At 53.3% G+C, this 15,412-nt stretch overlaps 1 protein-coding gene across 5 annotated transcripts in view; it reads left to right on the plus strand.

Annotated features, from left to right (window-relative positions):
* The window catches only part of BLK (BLK proto-oncogene, Src family tyrosine kinase), a 53,936-nt gene extending 40,441 nt beyond the window's left edge, over positions 1-13,495 (plus strand). For all 5 annotated transcript variants that reach the window (XM_042243549.2, XM_042243550.2, XM_060411037.1 and 2 more), the window contains 8 exons: positions 407-510; positions 4,497-4,643; positions 5,122-5,274; positions 6,505-6,684; positions 7,799-7,875; positions 10,269-10,419; positions 11,980-12,111; positions 12,853-13,495. In XM_042243549.2, the coding sequence (XP_042099483.1) occupies positions 407-510; positions 4,497-4,643; positions 5,122-5,274; positions 6,505-6,684; positions 7,799-7,875; positions 10,269-10,419; positions 11,980-12,111; positions 12,853-13,058 (1,150 nt within the window). In that variant the 3' untranslated portion in view covers positions 13,059-13,495. The remainder of the gene's footprint in view (positions 1-406; positions 511-4,496; positions 4,644-5,121; positions 5,275-6,504; positions 6,685-7,798; positions 7,876-10,268; positions 10,420-11,979; positions 12,112-12,852) is intronic.
* The last annotated feature ends 1,917 nt before the right edge of the window (positions 13,496-15,412 follow it).

Here is a 15,412-nt window from a genome sequence, read left to right on the forward strand (position 1 = left end):
CCTCGGGAGGGCTCCTTGCCCAGCACACCCAGTCCTGGGCCTTTCCTTGGACCAGGGTGAGGCTAGGGCAGGTCCACCTCAACCAGCCACGCTCAAGGAGCACTGGAGACCGACCGCAGGGAGGGTGGGCTGTAGGGGAAGGTGTCGGGTGCATTTACCCAGAGCAAAATTAATGAAGGGCACCAAACTCCATTCTCATTTCTTGTCAAGGAAACACCATGTCCATTGCTGACAGGAGGGAAAGGGACTGAGGGGATTTCATGTATCAAGATACGGGGGTTTCAGCTCAGGGTCAGGTTCGCAACAGGAACACACTGTATCTCAAGGGGGAAGGGGCTTGGGTGACAAGATCCCCAGGAACATGGCCACACTCAGCTCTGCCTGCCTTTGTGCTTTTCCTTTCCAGGTGGTTCTTTAGATCCATTTGCCGGAGAGATGCCGAGAGGCAGCTTCTGGCTCCAGTCAATAAGGCTGGCGCCTTTCTTATTAGAGAGAGTGAAACCAGCAAAGGTAACCCTGGGGCCCTGCTGCCCTCGCCATGCAGCCGGGGACCCCCACCTATGGCCTTCCTTTTGGGAGTTGGGTGGGGGGCAGGAGAGGTGCCAGCCAGGAGAATCTGATAGCTTCCACCTGGGAGTCCCCGCCACATCAGGCCAGCCAGGACAGCCCATGAGTATCCAGTATTTGACCTTGAGGCTGTGCACACGGACAGCTCTCCCAAGACCCGGCTAGAAATGCAGGCAACACAGGTGGGGGATCGGGGAGGGAGTCAGAGAGCTGCTCCAGCCACTGAGGGCCGGTCTCACACCGCCTGGGCCAGGGGGAGCGCTGAGGCTGGGGGGGGTGCGGAAAGGCGGGTGACCCATCCGGAATCAAAGGATTTGAAAGAATCTTTAGAGATCATCTCAGTCAGAGGCTGTGACTCAGACACTTGCAAGAGCCTGGGAGGCATCGGAAGTTTGGGGCACAGCCTGTGATACAAAAGAAGCGGGTAGTGATCATGAGAACTGGGGGGACTCCCAGATTTAAACCCAATGACCAAGGGGAGTGTTTCTGCCCCCACTCTCGGTCACCGGGCTTTCTCTTTCTGTCGTTAGTTTTCTGTCTTTCCTTCTTAAAGTGCTTTTGGCTATCAAGTATAAAACACATCTAAAAATTGCATAAATTATGAACAAGAGCAGAATTATAAATAATAAGTATAATAATTATAAATATAAATATAGTATTAAAGTATTATAGTATTATAAATATAAATGAGTATAATAATTATAAATAATAAGTAAACATCTGTGTAACCACAAGAGCAAGAATATTCCAGATGCCCAGAGCCCCTCTCACTGCCCCACTGGTTCCCCTTCCTGATTCACCTTCCCACCCGCAGAGAAGCCACCGCTATCCTGACTTTGATGGAAGCCCTTCCTTGCCTTTCGTTATAGTTTTACCACCCGTGTTTCATCTGTTTTTCACCTTTATTATACAAATGAGATCAAGCCATTTTAGTTTTTGTGTCTTATTCCTTTCACTCAACATTGTAAAATTCTGTATTTGTTTGCTAGGCCTTCTGTAGTAAAGTACTGGGAACTGAGAGGCTTAAACAGCAGACCTGTGCTTTCCCACAGGTCCAGAGGCCAGGAATCTAAGGTCGAGCTGTCAGCAGGGTTGGTTCCCCCTGAGGCCTCTCTCCCTGGCTTGTAGGTGGCCGTCTTCTCCCTGTATCCTCATGTGGTCATCCCTCGGCATATGTCTGCGTCCTCATCCCCTCTCATAAGCACGCCAGTTGCGTGGATCAGGACCCACCTCAATAATGTAACCTCCTCTTTAAAGGCCCTATTTCCAAAGATAGTCACATCACTGAGGTATAGGACTTGAACATAGGAATTAACAGGGATGGGGGACACAATTCCGTCCATCACAGATGCATTTGTGTAGTTGAGGCAACAGCAATAATCTGCTCACTTTGACAGCTAAACAGAATCCAGGATATGAATATTCCACAAGCTCTTTCTCCACACTGGTGGAATTGGGGTTGTTTCCAGTTTGGGGCTGTTATAAAGGTGCTGCTGTGAACCTTGAGGGATATGCTTCCTAGTGGGTTTGCCTCTAGCCTTCCATCTTTGAGATACTGGGCCAATATCCCCATTTGAAAGATGGGGAAACTGAGGGAAGAAGTGACTCACTCTAGACCAACAGTGAACAAGCATCAGAGCCCAATCATCTGAGAGGCTCTGAAAATTTTCACGAGCTCTAAACTGTGCCAAACAGACCTAACACTGGGCAGATGGAGGAGAACTTCCCAAACAGGGTGAAGAGGACTAGATGTTTTGTTTGCTGTAGAATATTTCAAACACACACACAAGTAAAGCAAATAGTAAATGGAACCCCTGTACTCAACACTCGGCTTCAACAATAATCAACCCAGCTAATCTGATTTCACGTACATCCCCAGCCCCATTACTTTGAAGCAAATGCCAGACATCACGTCATTTCACCAGGAAATGATGTTTCAATGGCTGCCTGTTGCTAAGGGGCCCTCTGGAGGGAAAGCCACCCCAACCTCAGTGTGAAGGAGGAAAGGATCGCTAAAGGTGGGGTGTCTCCTCCTGTCCTTGCCCCCCACCCCACAGCTAGTCCAGGCTGGGGTTGGCCAGTTGGAGCAGGGGCTAGAAGACCCTTCGCAAGACCCCTCGCAAGACCCCTCTATACACATGCGCACACGCTCCGCGGAAATCCAAAGCCTCTTCAGGTGGGAAGAAGGAACACTGCTCCCGGAAGGCGGGCAGTGAGTTCTAACCTAAGAGGTCTCCAGAACATCCCTTAGCTTCTCGAGACTAACTTTATTGGTATGTATGTTGGAACTGACTAGTTTCCCACTTCAAGGACAGGTGGCCTTTACGAAAATCTGTCTCTGGGAGCCCAGCCCCGGGTCCCAGCGCATTCCAGCCGCAGGGTGGAGGCAGGACAGGGGATCCAGATCTTGTGAACAGGATGGACTGAGGCCCGCTTTAAGAAGAAGGAATGCCAAATTGTAAAAAAGACATTAGGGACGGGCCCTGAGAGGAGCCCACACAGCAGAGAGGCTGCCGCGGCACTGGAGGAAGAGACTCGGGCCTCCTTGGCTGATCTGGAGGCATCACAAGCCGGGAACAGCAGCCGGGAATGGAGAAGATCGCTCTTTTCCTCGCCAGGGTGGTGCGTGGATGAACGTACTCACTAGCGCCTCCCTCTGGTTCCTGCGATACCCGAGCTTGCTGCACTCACCAGGGGTGAAGTCGGGAAGACGCTTTGCAGCCTGCAGGTTGGGCTGGGGTAGGATACGAGGGGCGGGCTGTGTCAGCGGCAGGGCACGCCACAGGACGCGCGGTCTCTCCACATCCTTTTGCAGGTGGGCGATGAGAGAGGCGCAATGGCCAAGGAAGGGGAGAAGGGATTTGAGATGGGGTGATAGTCTGATACGGGAGGAAAGACGCCTGAAGACAAACAGCGCAGGGCAAAAATCAAGCGCCCACGCCCAGGACAAGACGTGCCCAAGCCTGACACCTGGTGGCGGAGGCTAGTACTGCCGGCGCGCCTTTAGTACGGTCACGGGAGCCCCCAGGCTAACCACTGATCAGCCAAGGGCCCTGGGGCAAGCGAATCCCCGTTCTGGGCCTCAGGTTTCTCGTTTAGCAAATCAAAGTGGAAGTATGTGGCACCCAGAGAACTGAACAGAGGCGCCTTATAAAGATATCAAGTTCATGGAAAATTTCTCAGCTGGAAACTCTTGCCTCCTAAATTGCTCTTAACCCTTGGCATCTGCAACCGCCGACTGAAGAAAACAGGATACGTAGACGTGCGTATGGATTTGAACAGAAGCCCTGGGTTGTGTCTTATTATGCTCTTCCCCATGGACAGGAGTGCTTCGGGTTGTAATTTGCTATTGCATGTGGGGCAGAGTCGATCTTTCCACGGAATGAAGGAAGGAATGAGTCAATCTCCTAGTCCCTCCAAAAACTCTGTATCTAAATATTCCGGGGCAAAGGGTCCTCAGGTGCCCAAGAAGGGGAACAGCCTGATGGCTAAGAGAGCATTCTGCATGCTCCAGAGTTCCGGAGCAGTTTCAGGAGATTTGAGGAGGAATGCCAAGGACAGAGTTAGGATGAGCTGACAGGAAAGGCTTCCAGGAGGGTGGAGGGTGAGATGAAGAAAAAGGTAACTGATGATGGTCAAAATGGAAAGCAGAACTGGGGGAACTTGCCTGCAATGTGGGAGACTTGGGTTTGATCTCTGGGTCAGGAAGATCCCCCGGAGAAGGGAACGGCTACCTACTCCAGTATTCTTGCCTGAAAAATTTCCTGGACAGAGGAGCCTGGAGGGCTACAATCCATGGGGGTCTCAAAAGAGTTGGCACAACTGAGCAACTAACAGCACTTTTCCAAGGCCTTGAAATGAAGCCCCAAATCCCAATCCTGGTTTTCCCTTTGTGTCTTCTCACGCGTATGTCTTTGTTAACCCTCTAGGTGCCTTTTCGCTGTCTGTGAAGGATGTGACCACGCACGGGGAGGTGATCAAACACTATAAGATCCGCTCCCTGGATGAAGGCGGCTATTACATCTCCCCCCGGAACGCCTTCCCCACGCTGCAGGCTCTGGTGCAGCACTATTCCAGTAAGAGGGGGGGCATCTGACAGAGGCCTGGGCTGTGCCAGAGGAGCCCTCGTGTCTCCCCATCACTGAGTTCTCAAGATCGCATGAACCATTGCTGCTGTTTGGGCAGAGGGGTGGAGGATTATCCCAAGGCTGGACCTAAGGTGTTGATAACTGTCAACATAATGATTCCCTGTCTGTGTCCCTGACCCTCTATGTTGGCTGTGACCACATGGAGAATAGCAAGTATTTTCAGTCTTAGAGACAGCAGGACAATGACAGCGTGCTTATTTTACATAAAACAAATGCAGAGAGCTGAGTGTGTGTGTGTGTGTGTGTGTGTGTGTGCACTTGTGCACATTGAACTTGGGGTGGATGGGGGGCTGTCGAGAAGGAGCGGGGACACAGCCGGGAATGATACAGCTCTCGTGTTCTGTATGGTATCCACAGATCTGTCTATGCTTGTGACCTCCAGCTCATCTCTTCTTTCCTAATGCAGAGAAAGGGGACGGGTTGTGCCAAAGGCTCACCCACCCCTGTGTGAGCCTGGCCCCCCAGAACCCCTGGGCCCAGGATGAATGGGAAATCCCCCGGCAGTCTCTCAAGCTGGTCAGGAAGCTTGGGTCCGGGCAGTTTGGTGAAGTCTGGATGGGTGAGTATGTGGTACTCGGGAGTCGCTCACCCACTGCCCTACATCCTAGAACGCAGGAGGCTCGGGACCTGCACAGGGCATCATACTTCCCATAGAGGCTTGCGAAGGGGAAGGGACTGGGGCCTATACCCATTTTACAGACGAGGTAATGGAAGTACAGAACGCTGAAGTCACCTGCCCTCAGCTGTTCTGATATGGTGATGAAGCAGGAGCAGAATCCAGCTCTCCCCCTGCCCCCACCCCAGCCCGTGCCCGCCTTCCTTCTTCACTGCCCAGAGCTGCCTTTGCCATTGACTCCTGTGTGACCTGGAAGAGGAGCCTGGCTAGCTCCTCTTGGCTTGTCTCACTGGGTGGAAACACTATGTTAACCAGGGTGAGAGGTGAACTAGGGGCTCCAGGACCCTGATAACAAAGTCACCACCTGCAGCTCTGAGACTAGCCCGTCCCTTAACTTCCTGGCCCCTGTGGCCTCCCCTTCAATTACAGTGAATGGCCGATCCTCTGCTTAACAATGTGCAATCGGAATATAAAAGATGCTTTATTTTATCCCTGGAAAGGTCCGTGTCTCTGGGGCATGATTTCAAGGTGGGACCCTGCTGCCTCCCTGATTCCTCCGGCATCCAGGACTGATGCCTGGGGCACCCCTGGCAGGAGCTCCCCCTGGCTCCTTGCAAGTCTGAGTCCTGACTTATCTTTTCACGTCAGTGCAGACGGGGACCTAATGGGCTGGGCAGGGGGTGGGGGTGTGTGCAGGAGCCATAAGGATCTAGAGGTGAACGTCGCAGGGCGCAGAGAGGGGCACGGAGGCCTCCTCTATGATCCTGCTGTGATGCTTACTGCCATACTGACGCTATTAAGTGGTTGAAGAGATTCATTAGGCAGGGATAGGAGGACAAAAGGGACACACCCCGGACCTGGCTGTAGGGATCGGGAGGTGAAACAGCCCCCCTCCCAGGCTGGGTAATTTCCTTAACTGCCCGGGGTTCCTGTCTAGCAGAGGAGGCCGGGACAGGCTTAATCCTTCTAGGTAAGCGAGCGCATCCGTCACCATCAGGAGCTGTAATTCCAGCCCAGGACCACTTCCAGGGGGCAGGGCTCTGGCCACAGTGCCCCATCTATATAGAACAGGGATGGCTCCTGGAAGCTTACGTAGATTTTGGATAAGGGATCACCTCCCCCCACCTCCAAGTCTTCTGAACATCCTCTTCATCTTCTGTCCCCGGGCCTCAGGTTATTATAAAAACAACATCAAGGTGGCCATCAAGACCTTGAAGGAGGGAACCATGTCTCCGGAGGCCTTCTTGGGCGAGGCCAACCTGATGAAAACTCTCCAGCATGAGAGGCTGGTCCGTCTCTACGCGGTGGTCACCAAGGAACCCATCTACATCGTGACGGAATACATGGCCAGAGGTGGGGCCCTGCCCGGGGCTGTGCCCCTCACACAGGCAGAAAGCCTTGAGGGTGGGGGTCCAGGCTTGGGGGCGCTGAGGAGGATAAGGCTGACCTGCTGCTGTGAGTTTGCCTGGCCGGGGGACCTCTGCAGGGGACCACTGAGGCATGAGCTGGGTCAAGCAGCCAACATCCTGCAGATCTAGGGTGTTCCACATGCATGGGTGGGGGCAGAGTGAAGGGTGATGAGAACAAGACAGCTAAGTGGTCATATAGAGGAGTTTCCATAGCTCAGGAGACCCTGCACCAGCATCTTTGCAGGGAGCTTCCCATGCTTGGCACCCCGTGGGGCGGACAGAGGGCAGCAAAGTCTAAAGAATAGTAGGCTGGGCATCCAGAGACGGTTCTAGTCCAGGAGACCTTGTACAACCCTATCAGCATTTTCAACACGGATGATGAGAGGTTGGGTGAGATGGCCACTGAGGTCTAGAGTATGGCCATTCTCTACTGGGGCCTGGGGAATCCTTCTTACCCCTCCTATGACCCTGACTGCACCCCGACTCCTGTCGGATCCTAAAATGCTGTGTTGATGCTGACTGTTCTTTAAAGGGTGTCATGAAGGGGTCCTACATTGAGCTGGAGGTATGTGGCTCCCTTGCTCACCTCTTAGCCACCCCTCAGGTGAGCAGTCCCCCGCTCTTAGATACCAGAGAGGAGCAGCTTCTGTCCCCTGTACCAGCTCCAGGAGATGAGTCTCCGTAATGCTGGTGATTTCCTGCATCCTCGGAGGCAGAATGTCTGCCAACAAAGGGTGAAGTGGGCGGAAGATGCTTTGTAATGTCATGCAGGGCACGAGCAGTTTCTGACCCGGTTCCTTGACTGTGTGACCTTGAACCTGACTGAGACCTCACGTCCTCCAAGCAGCTGGCAGCAGACCAGCGCCTCTTGGGAGCTGTGAAGGCTGAGGTGGGAGTTTCTGTAGAGCAGTGGCACCTGCAGCCATGGGGGCACAAGAGACCTGAAAGAGTGCCACCCACTTCCCGCCCAGGTGGGCAGCAGCCCACACCCTGAGAAGTCGGCCCGGCCAGGGTCGGGTCACCCTGCAGAAGATCAGCTGCAATTTCTCTTTCCCCAGGCTGCCTGCTGGATTTCCTGAAGACGGATGAAGGTAGCCGATTGTCCCTCTCAAGGCTGATTGACATGTCGGCCCAGGTTCGTGAGCTCCAAGTGCAGGGATCCAGGCCCCTGGGCCCTGTCCTCTGCCCTTGCAGCTCAGCGAGATCAACTCTTTGGAGGCTGTGTCCATTAGATTTAGGCTGGGCTGTGAGAGAGAGAAAACCCAAGCCATCATAGCTTCAGTGTGTAAGCACCAGAGGCGGGCAGTCTGGGGTGGGCGGTGGAGCTTCCCCTCAGAGTCACAGGGACCCAGGTTTCTTCCACCCACTGGGTCTTAACAGATCATCTTCCCACCCAGGGAGCCTGCTCACGCTTTAGCATCTTGTCCTCCTCAGCCAGGAGGAAGAAGCGGGATGGAGGGGGCAAACCACACCCACTCCCTTTAGAGCCAAGTGCTGGAAGTCACTCCCTACACTTGCTCTCCCAGCCCCCTGGCCACCTGTCACCTGCCTGTACCCAGCTGCAAGGGAGCTTGGGAAATGTAGTCCTTCTCCTGGGCAGCCATGAAGGTTCTGTTGGTGAGAACCAGAGGAAGAAAGGATGGTGTGGGGAACCCAGAAAGTCCCCACGAATTCCACGTCCTATGGCGGGTCAGCACTTTGTGGTGACCTCCTCCATCCTCAGATGGTGCCCATTAATGCCTTCTGTAGACTCAGACATCATGAAGTGAAGAGCAAAATGAAGAGGAGGGAAACGTTCCTCCCGGGGGATTTTAGCTGAGGATTCTAACTGGCAGCAAAGCACATCCGGTGGCTCTGGGTGTGTGTCTGTTGAAACTGGAACTCTCGGAAGAAAAGCTCCGGTCTGTGGTCAGCCCGCGAGACTCAGAAACACACACACACATCCTGCTGGAGGGAGGCACCCTCCCCTCTCCCACGCCACCCCCACCCCCTCCAAGTCGTTATCTGCTGTGAGTATCAGGGCAGGAACTGAGGTCACCGTGCCTTTTTTCCACCGCCTTTTTTCCACTGAGGTGCACACAGGCTGGGCTGAACAGGATGGTGAGGTGGTCTCGGAAAACTAAGCCTGGTAGCTGGTTTCAAACCACAGCTCATGATAAGCCTGCTCACTCCCTTTTTTCCCTTTCTTTTCCTTTTCTCACTCGTTGTCAATGATCTCTGTCAAGCCTTTGGGAAATCTTGGGTTGCCAAGAAGCAAAGGATATGAAAAGTCACCTGAGTTTCTAAGTTCAGTTCAGTTCAGTAGCTCAGTCGTGTCCGACTCTTTGTGACCCCATGGACTGCAGCACGCCAAGCTTCCTTGTTCGTCACCAACTCATGGAGTTTACTCAGACTCATGTCCATCAAGTCGGTGATGCCACCCAACCATCTCATCCTCTGTTGTCCCCTTCTCCTCCTGCCTCCAATCTTTCCCAGCATCAGGGTCTTTCCCAATGAGTTAGTTCTTCCCATCAGGTGGCCAAAGTATTGGAGTTTCAGCTTCAGCATCAGTCCTTCCAATGAATATTCAGGACTGATATCCTTTAGGATGGACTGGTTGAATCTCCTTGCAGTCCAAGGGACTCTCAAGAGTCTTTGCCAACACCCAGCTCAAAAGCATCCATTCTTCGGCGCTCAGCTTTCTTTAAAGTCCAACTCTCACATCCATACATGACCACTGGAAAAACCATAGCTTTGACTAGACGGACCTTTGTTGGCAAAATAATGTCTCTGCTTTTTAATATGCTATCTAGGTGGGTCATAGCTTTTCTTCCAAGGAGTAAGCGTCTTTTAATTTCATGGCTACGGTCACCATCTGTAGTGATTTGGAGCTCAAAAAAATAAAGTCTGACACTGTTTCCACTGTTTCCCCATCTATTTCCCATGAAGTGATGGGACCAGATGCCATGATCTTAGTTTTCTGAATGTTGAGCTTTAAGCCAACTTTTTCACTCTCCTCTTTCACTTTCATCAAGAGGCTCTTTAGTTCTTTGCTTTCTGCTATAAAGGGTGGTGTCATCTGCCTATCTGAGGTTATTGATATTTCTCCCCGCAATCTTGATTCCAGCTTGTGCTTCATCCAGCCCAGTGTTTCTCATGATGTACTCTACAAATAAATAAGTTTCTACGTAGATGTGGCCAAGAATCTGAAGGTTAGGAAAGCAGAAAATCAGAACCTTCCAGGTGCACAGCTTCTAAAACACACTGTGATCACGCTAGCGCCTTGCTCTGTGTACGGGCACACACGCGCGTGCGCACTCTGCCTTCCGGGTGCTCCTCATCTCGCTTTATAGCATGAAGTGCAAAGCTCCCCTCCAGACGCAGCCCGTGTGCCCCACTTTGCAGCCACATGGCAGCTCCCCCCGTCCTGTCACACCTTGGAGCCTTCGCGCCGCCTGTCTCTGATGTCTGGCTCTGATGCAGAGGGTGGCCTAAAGTCCTTTCTCGCCCTGAGAGGGGCTGGCCTTCACTGTGGGGCCCCTCCCTCAGATTGCAGAAGGAATGGCGTACATCGAGCAGATGAATTCAATCCACCGGGACCTGAGAGCGGCCAACATCCTGGTGTCTGAGGCCTTGTGCTGCAAAATCGGGGACTTTGGCTTGGCCCGGATCATCGACAACGAATACACCGCCCAGGAGGGTGAGCAGCACCCCAACTCCCCAGTCCCCCTTGGACTTCTTATCGTACAAGTCTGACCTTGCTCCCAACTGGTTCAGCATTTCCCTGATGTGCTCTGGAGACCACAGGTGCCTCAGGAGGAATGACTAGGTGAGAGTAGGTTTAGAGATACCACCCCTTCCATGAGCCCTCCCTTGGAGATTCCCAGCCCGTAGCAGCATGATAAAGGCACTGAGAGGGCACGCAGCTTAGGAACGGTGCACACACGTTTCATGTTGCGTCTCCCGAAGTCATTGGAACCCCAGAAACTTTTTCCACATAGGTTCTGTGAACCTCTCATAGAACCAGGGGTTCACAGAGCACACTTTAGAAAACACTGCCCTAAACGCCTGCCTGCTCAGTCCCTTCAGTCATGTCCAACTCTTTTAGACCCTATGGACTTGTAGCCCACCAGGCTCCTCTGTCCATGGGATTCTCCAGGCAAGAATACTGGAATGGGTTGCCATTTCCTCCTCCAGGGGATCTTCCCGACCCAGGGATGGAACATGTATCTCTTACATCTCCTGCATTGGCAGGCGGGTTCTTTACCACTAATGCCACCTGGAAAGCCCAACGTATGAGCAGCAAAAACTTAATACCTGAATTGGGGTCACTACAGGTGCTTTGCTTTACTTTGTAAAAACTAGGCAAAATCCTCTTTACAAGAGGATTTGAGGCACTCAAAATACATTTCATTAAGCAAGTTAGCGAGTGATACTAGTGAACATATTAATCAGTTGATACGGGAAATGGATTATCTGTCCCATTCATTGAGGGAACTTCAGGCGAGAAAGCTAGAGAAGGTGCGGGTGATCAAGGGATGGGCCGTGCAGCTGCTGTGGACGTCATCCAGGGCTGTAGGATTTGAACTCTTTCCTCACTGTGACCCTAGCAGGTACATGAGTCACGTGTCACCACTTCCCTTTTGCAGGAAAGGATTATTTAAGGCAGTGAAGTGAAAGTGTTAGTCAGTTGCATCTGACTCTTTGCGACCCCATGGACTGTAGCCTACCAGGCTCCTCTGTCCATGGGATTTCCCAGGCAAGAATACTGGAGTGGGTAGCTATTCCCTTCTTCAAGGGATCTTCCTGACCCAGGGATTGAACCCAGGTCTCCTGCATTGGAGGCAGATTCTTTACTGTCTGAGCCACCAGGGAAGCCAAGCTAAGGCAAGGACAAGTTAAATGACTTGCCCCAGTCATGGGTTCCCATTAGTAAACAAGGCTAGTGGGAGGTGGAAACAACCTCTTCAGTCCCAGGTGGAAACACATGCTGGTCGCCCAGTGAAGCCAGTTTAGGCAAAGACACAAAGCAGGCGATGGGGGTGGTATTTGTCCTTTGGTGCTGTGGACCCCCAGGGTCTTCACACTCCTGGTCATGCGTCCTGTGGGTCTGAATGACTCCCTGGGCGCATTTCTGTCTGATATAGTGACCCAGGCTTCACCAGGAAGGGCAGGGGCGGGGGGAGAAAGAGCAAGGAGTTGGGGGGTGTGGAGGAAGTCAGTCATGGCCTCATGAAGCTGCTCATGGTTTTTCTTGCAGGGGCCAAGTTCCCCATCAAGTGGACTGCCCCAGAGGCCATCCATTTTGGGGTGTTCACCATCAAAGCGGACGTGTGGTCATTTGGAATCCTCCTGATGGAAATCGTCACTTATGGGCGTGTGCCCTACCCAGGTAGGCAGCTGTGTCCTACAGCGACCCTCCCGGCTCAGGGCCGTCCTGAGACAGCTGTGATGGCAGATGTCCCATCCTCAGGGCCTGGGGCTGCCCACCTGCGAGTCAGAATGGAGCCCCATGGTTGAAACTGGAGCCCAGGTGTGCCACTCTGGGGGCGGGGTGGGGCGGGGCGGGGCGCGGCGGGGTGGGGAGGGGCGGGGAGGGGCGGGGCTTCCCTCCGCCCGTCAGCATTGCTCTTGGAAACAGGACTGTGTCCCCTGCATCCAGCACAGGTCAGTGAGCCCACAAACCTGGAATTCAGTTAAGGTCAGGGTCTGAATTCAAGTCTCTTCCAGTTAGTTTCCCTCAGTTGAGTGGCCAAGTGGTCCCTCCCTTGGCCTTACACCCTGGGTACAGCCCCCAAACCTCCATCCCGAGAGTCAACCCCCAGGTGGATCTGAAGGGCTTGGGCCCTTAGCCTGTGGGAGGGGCTGGGGCCTGTTCACCAAGCACCTGCTTGGTGAGTGATGCTCACCTGTGTGCCTGACAGTCCCAGGTAAGCAGGTAGCACCCCATCCAGGAGGAACTGCCCCGCACTGAGACCATCTACCCTGTTCTCAAAGCAATGAAAAATAAATAGAGGCGTAAAAAATAATAAAAAAATGCGTAAAGGTGGCACCAACCGGGCTGAGGGCAGAGACAGCGGTGGATGCCTCGCGGGCCCCCGCCGGTCCTCAGCCATGTGTCTTCCACCTCCAGGGATGACCAACCCCGAGGTCATCCGCAACCTGGAGCGCGGCTACCGCATGCCCCGCCCAGACTCGTGCCCGCCTGAGCTGTACAACGGCATCATCGCCGAGTGCTGGCGCAGCCGGCCGGAGGAGCGGCCCACCTTTGAGTTCCTGCAGTCGGTGCTCGAGGACTTCCACACGGCCACCGAGGGCCAGTACGAGCTGCAGCCCTAGGCCCGCGTGCAAAACTGTCTGGCCTCAGCCCCAGATGCACCCGAAAGGCGGGGAGATGTCCGCACGCCCATTTCTCAGATGAGGAAACTAGAGGCAGCTGGGTCACGGCCTGGACTTTGGAGCAGGATCCAATCGCAGCGCCACGCCGCTCTGGCTGTGCGGCCCTAGGGGACTTAGCCTCTTAGCGCCTTCACCTTCACCCTGGCAGAAAGGAGATGAACCTACCTCGCATGTTCCGCACGAGGATGACCTGGTGAAATGTTCAGAGTAGTGCCCGGCACACTCCTCGGTGTCCGTCATCGCGTCACAGAGGGCTCCCTGTATTGGCACCAGAAACAAGGAGTCGGCCCCCGGCGACCTGAGTCCAGTGACTCTCTCCAGACTCAGACTGCGCTCCGCACTTTGGGACTTTTCGGAAATAAAGTCGCGAGACCTGACGTTTCCCGTGTCGTTCTTGGCGACAAGCCTGGACAACGCATGCATGCCATTCGTGGTTGTATGAGTGCTGCGTCTAGGGACTCGCAGATGGCACTGGGTTTCAAGAGAAAATCGAGGACCCCAGCCCCAAGACAAGGGCGCCATCACTGCCTTGTAGGGCGGCTAGAGTAGCGCCAGCAGGTGGCGCCCTCACCCCAGACATCCTCAACCTCCAGGTCTGAGTTGGGTGATGGGGAGAAACCGGGTTTGCTCAGCAGGGGCGCAGGCAAGGGAGGCGAACAAGCCCTGGGCTCTGGGTCCCTGGACCGGGAGCATAAACAGGTGACTTGGGAATGGTAACACCGAGGAACGTTTCAGGCTCCGCACTATTCACTGAAGCTCCCATTTGTCACGTTTTTGTTTTGTTTATGCTCGATTTTACTTCTTTGAGCTGTTAGGTTTACAGAAAACTAAATGAAAAATATAAAGAATCCCTATTTAACCCCTCATCCAGCCCCACCCCAAACTTCCCCTATTGTTAACATCTTGCAGTGGTAGCTATACATTTGTAAGGACTGATGAGCCAATACTGACGCGTTATTATTAGTCGAAATCCATAGTTTCCCTGTGTGGCTTCTCAGGTGGCGCAGTGGTAAAGAACCCATCTGCCAGTGCAGGAGACGTAAGAGACATGAGTACGATCCCTGGGTTGGGAAGATGCCCTGGAGGAGGGCATGGCAACCCACTCCAGTATTCTTGGACAGCAGAGCCTGGTGGGCTACTACAGTCCACGAGCTCGCAGAGTCGGCCGCACCTAAAGCAACTTGGCATACAGTTTACCTTAGGACCCACTGTTTGCCTTGTGTTCTGTGGGTGTGGACCTATGTATACTCCCATGCCACCGTACAGTGCTACAGAATAGCTTCATTGTCATTCCCTGGGCCCCACCTGTTCTTCCCTCCCACACTCCCCCAAACCTCTGCCCAACAACTCGCCATGTTTCGACTCCTCTGATCCCGTGACAGTCTGAACCGAACAGAGCTTCATAATCAGTCAGTATTTATTGGGTATAAAGAGAGGCAGAGCCTGTGATCCTTGTTTTAGAGATGAGGAAACCTGGGGCACAGAGAGGGTAAGTAACCAACCCAAGGCCACACAGCTTTAATAGTGGAGTGAGGACTCACCACTGTTAGCCATTCTTCCAGGAAGATTCTGTCCCGATGTCTCAGACCGTGCCCCCTCAAAGCCTTGGGCCTCCATGCTGGGCTCTCAGGAGAAGGAGGCTCACAGTAGGCTGAGCGGCTGGGAAAAGCCCACCCACCTCAAGCAGAGCAGACCCTCTTGCTTCTGGCTCACAAGCTCAGAGGCCTCACAAGGGTTATTTGAACAGAGTGTGACTTTAAATTGTTTTGAAAATCAATCATTTAGCCCAACCCTCACTCCATTCTCAGCCTCTCACGAGTGGAAACGGAGGCCTAGATGAGGTCTGGGTCAGACCAGGTCCATAGACCAGGGCCAGGGCCCGGTCCTGCCTCTGCCCACCCCAGCTCACCTGCTTTCCTGGAGGGCAGATTTTAGCTTATTGCAGGCTTTTTTTTTTTTTTTAAACAGACATCTTTGTATTTGTGTGTGTATGAAGTTGCCCAGTCGTATCCGACTCTTTGCAACCCCATGGACTGTAGCCCACCAGGCTCTTCTGTCCATGGGATTTTCCAGACAAGATTACTGAAGTGGGTTGCCTTTTCTCCTCCAGGGGATATTCCCAACCCAGGGATCAAACCCATGTCTCCTGTGGTGTCTGCATTGGCAGATGTGTTCTTTACCACTGAGCCACCTGGGAAGCCCTTCTTGTATTTGCGAATTCTCCAAATCAGATTAATTAGCTCCCTGGAAAAGCCGCATTTCTTAACCATGGCAAAAGAGCTATTCACTTGATG

Source organism: Ovis aries, chromosome 2 (assembly GCF_016772045.2).
Source record: "Ovis aries strain OAR_USU_Benz2616 breed Rambouillet chromosome 2, ARS-UI_Ramb_v3.0, whole genome shotgun sequence".
Lineage (NCBI taxonomy): Eukaryota > Metazoa > Chordata > Mammalia > Artiodactyla > Bovidae > Ovis > Ovis aries.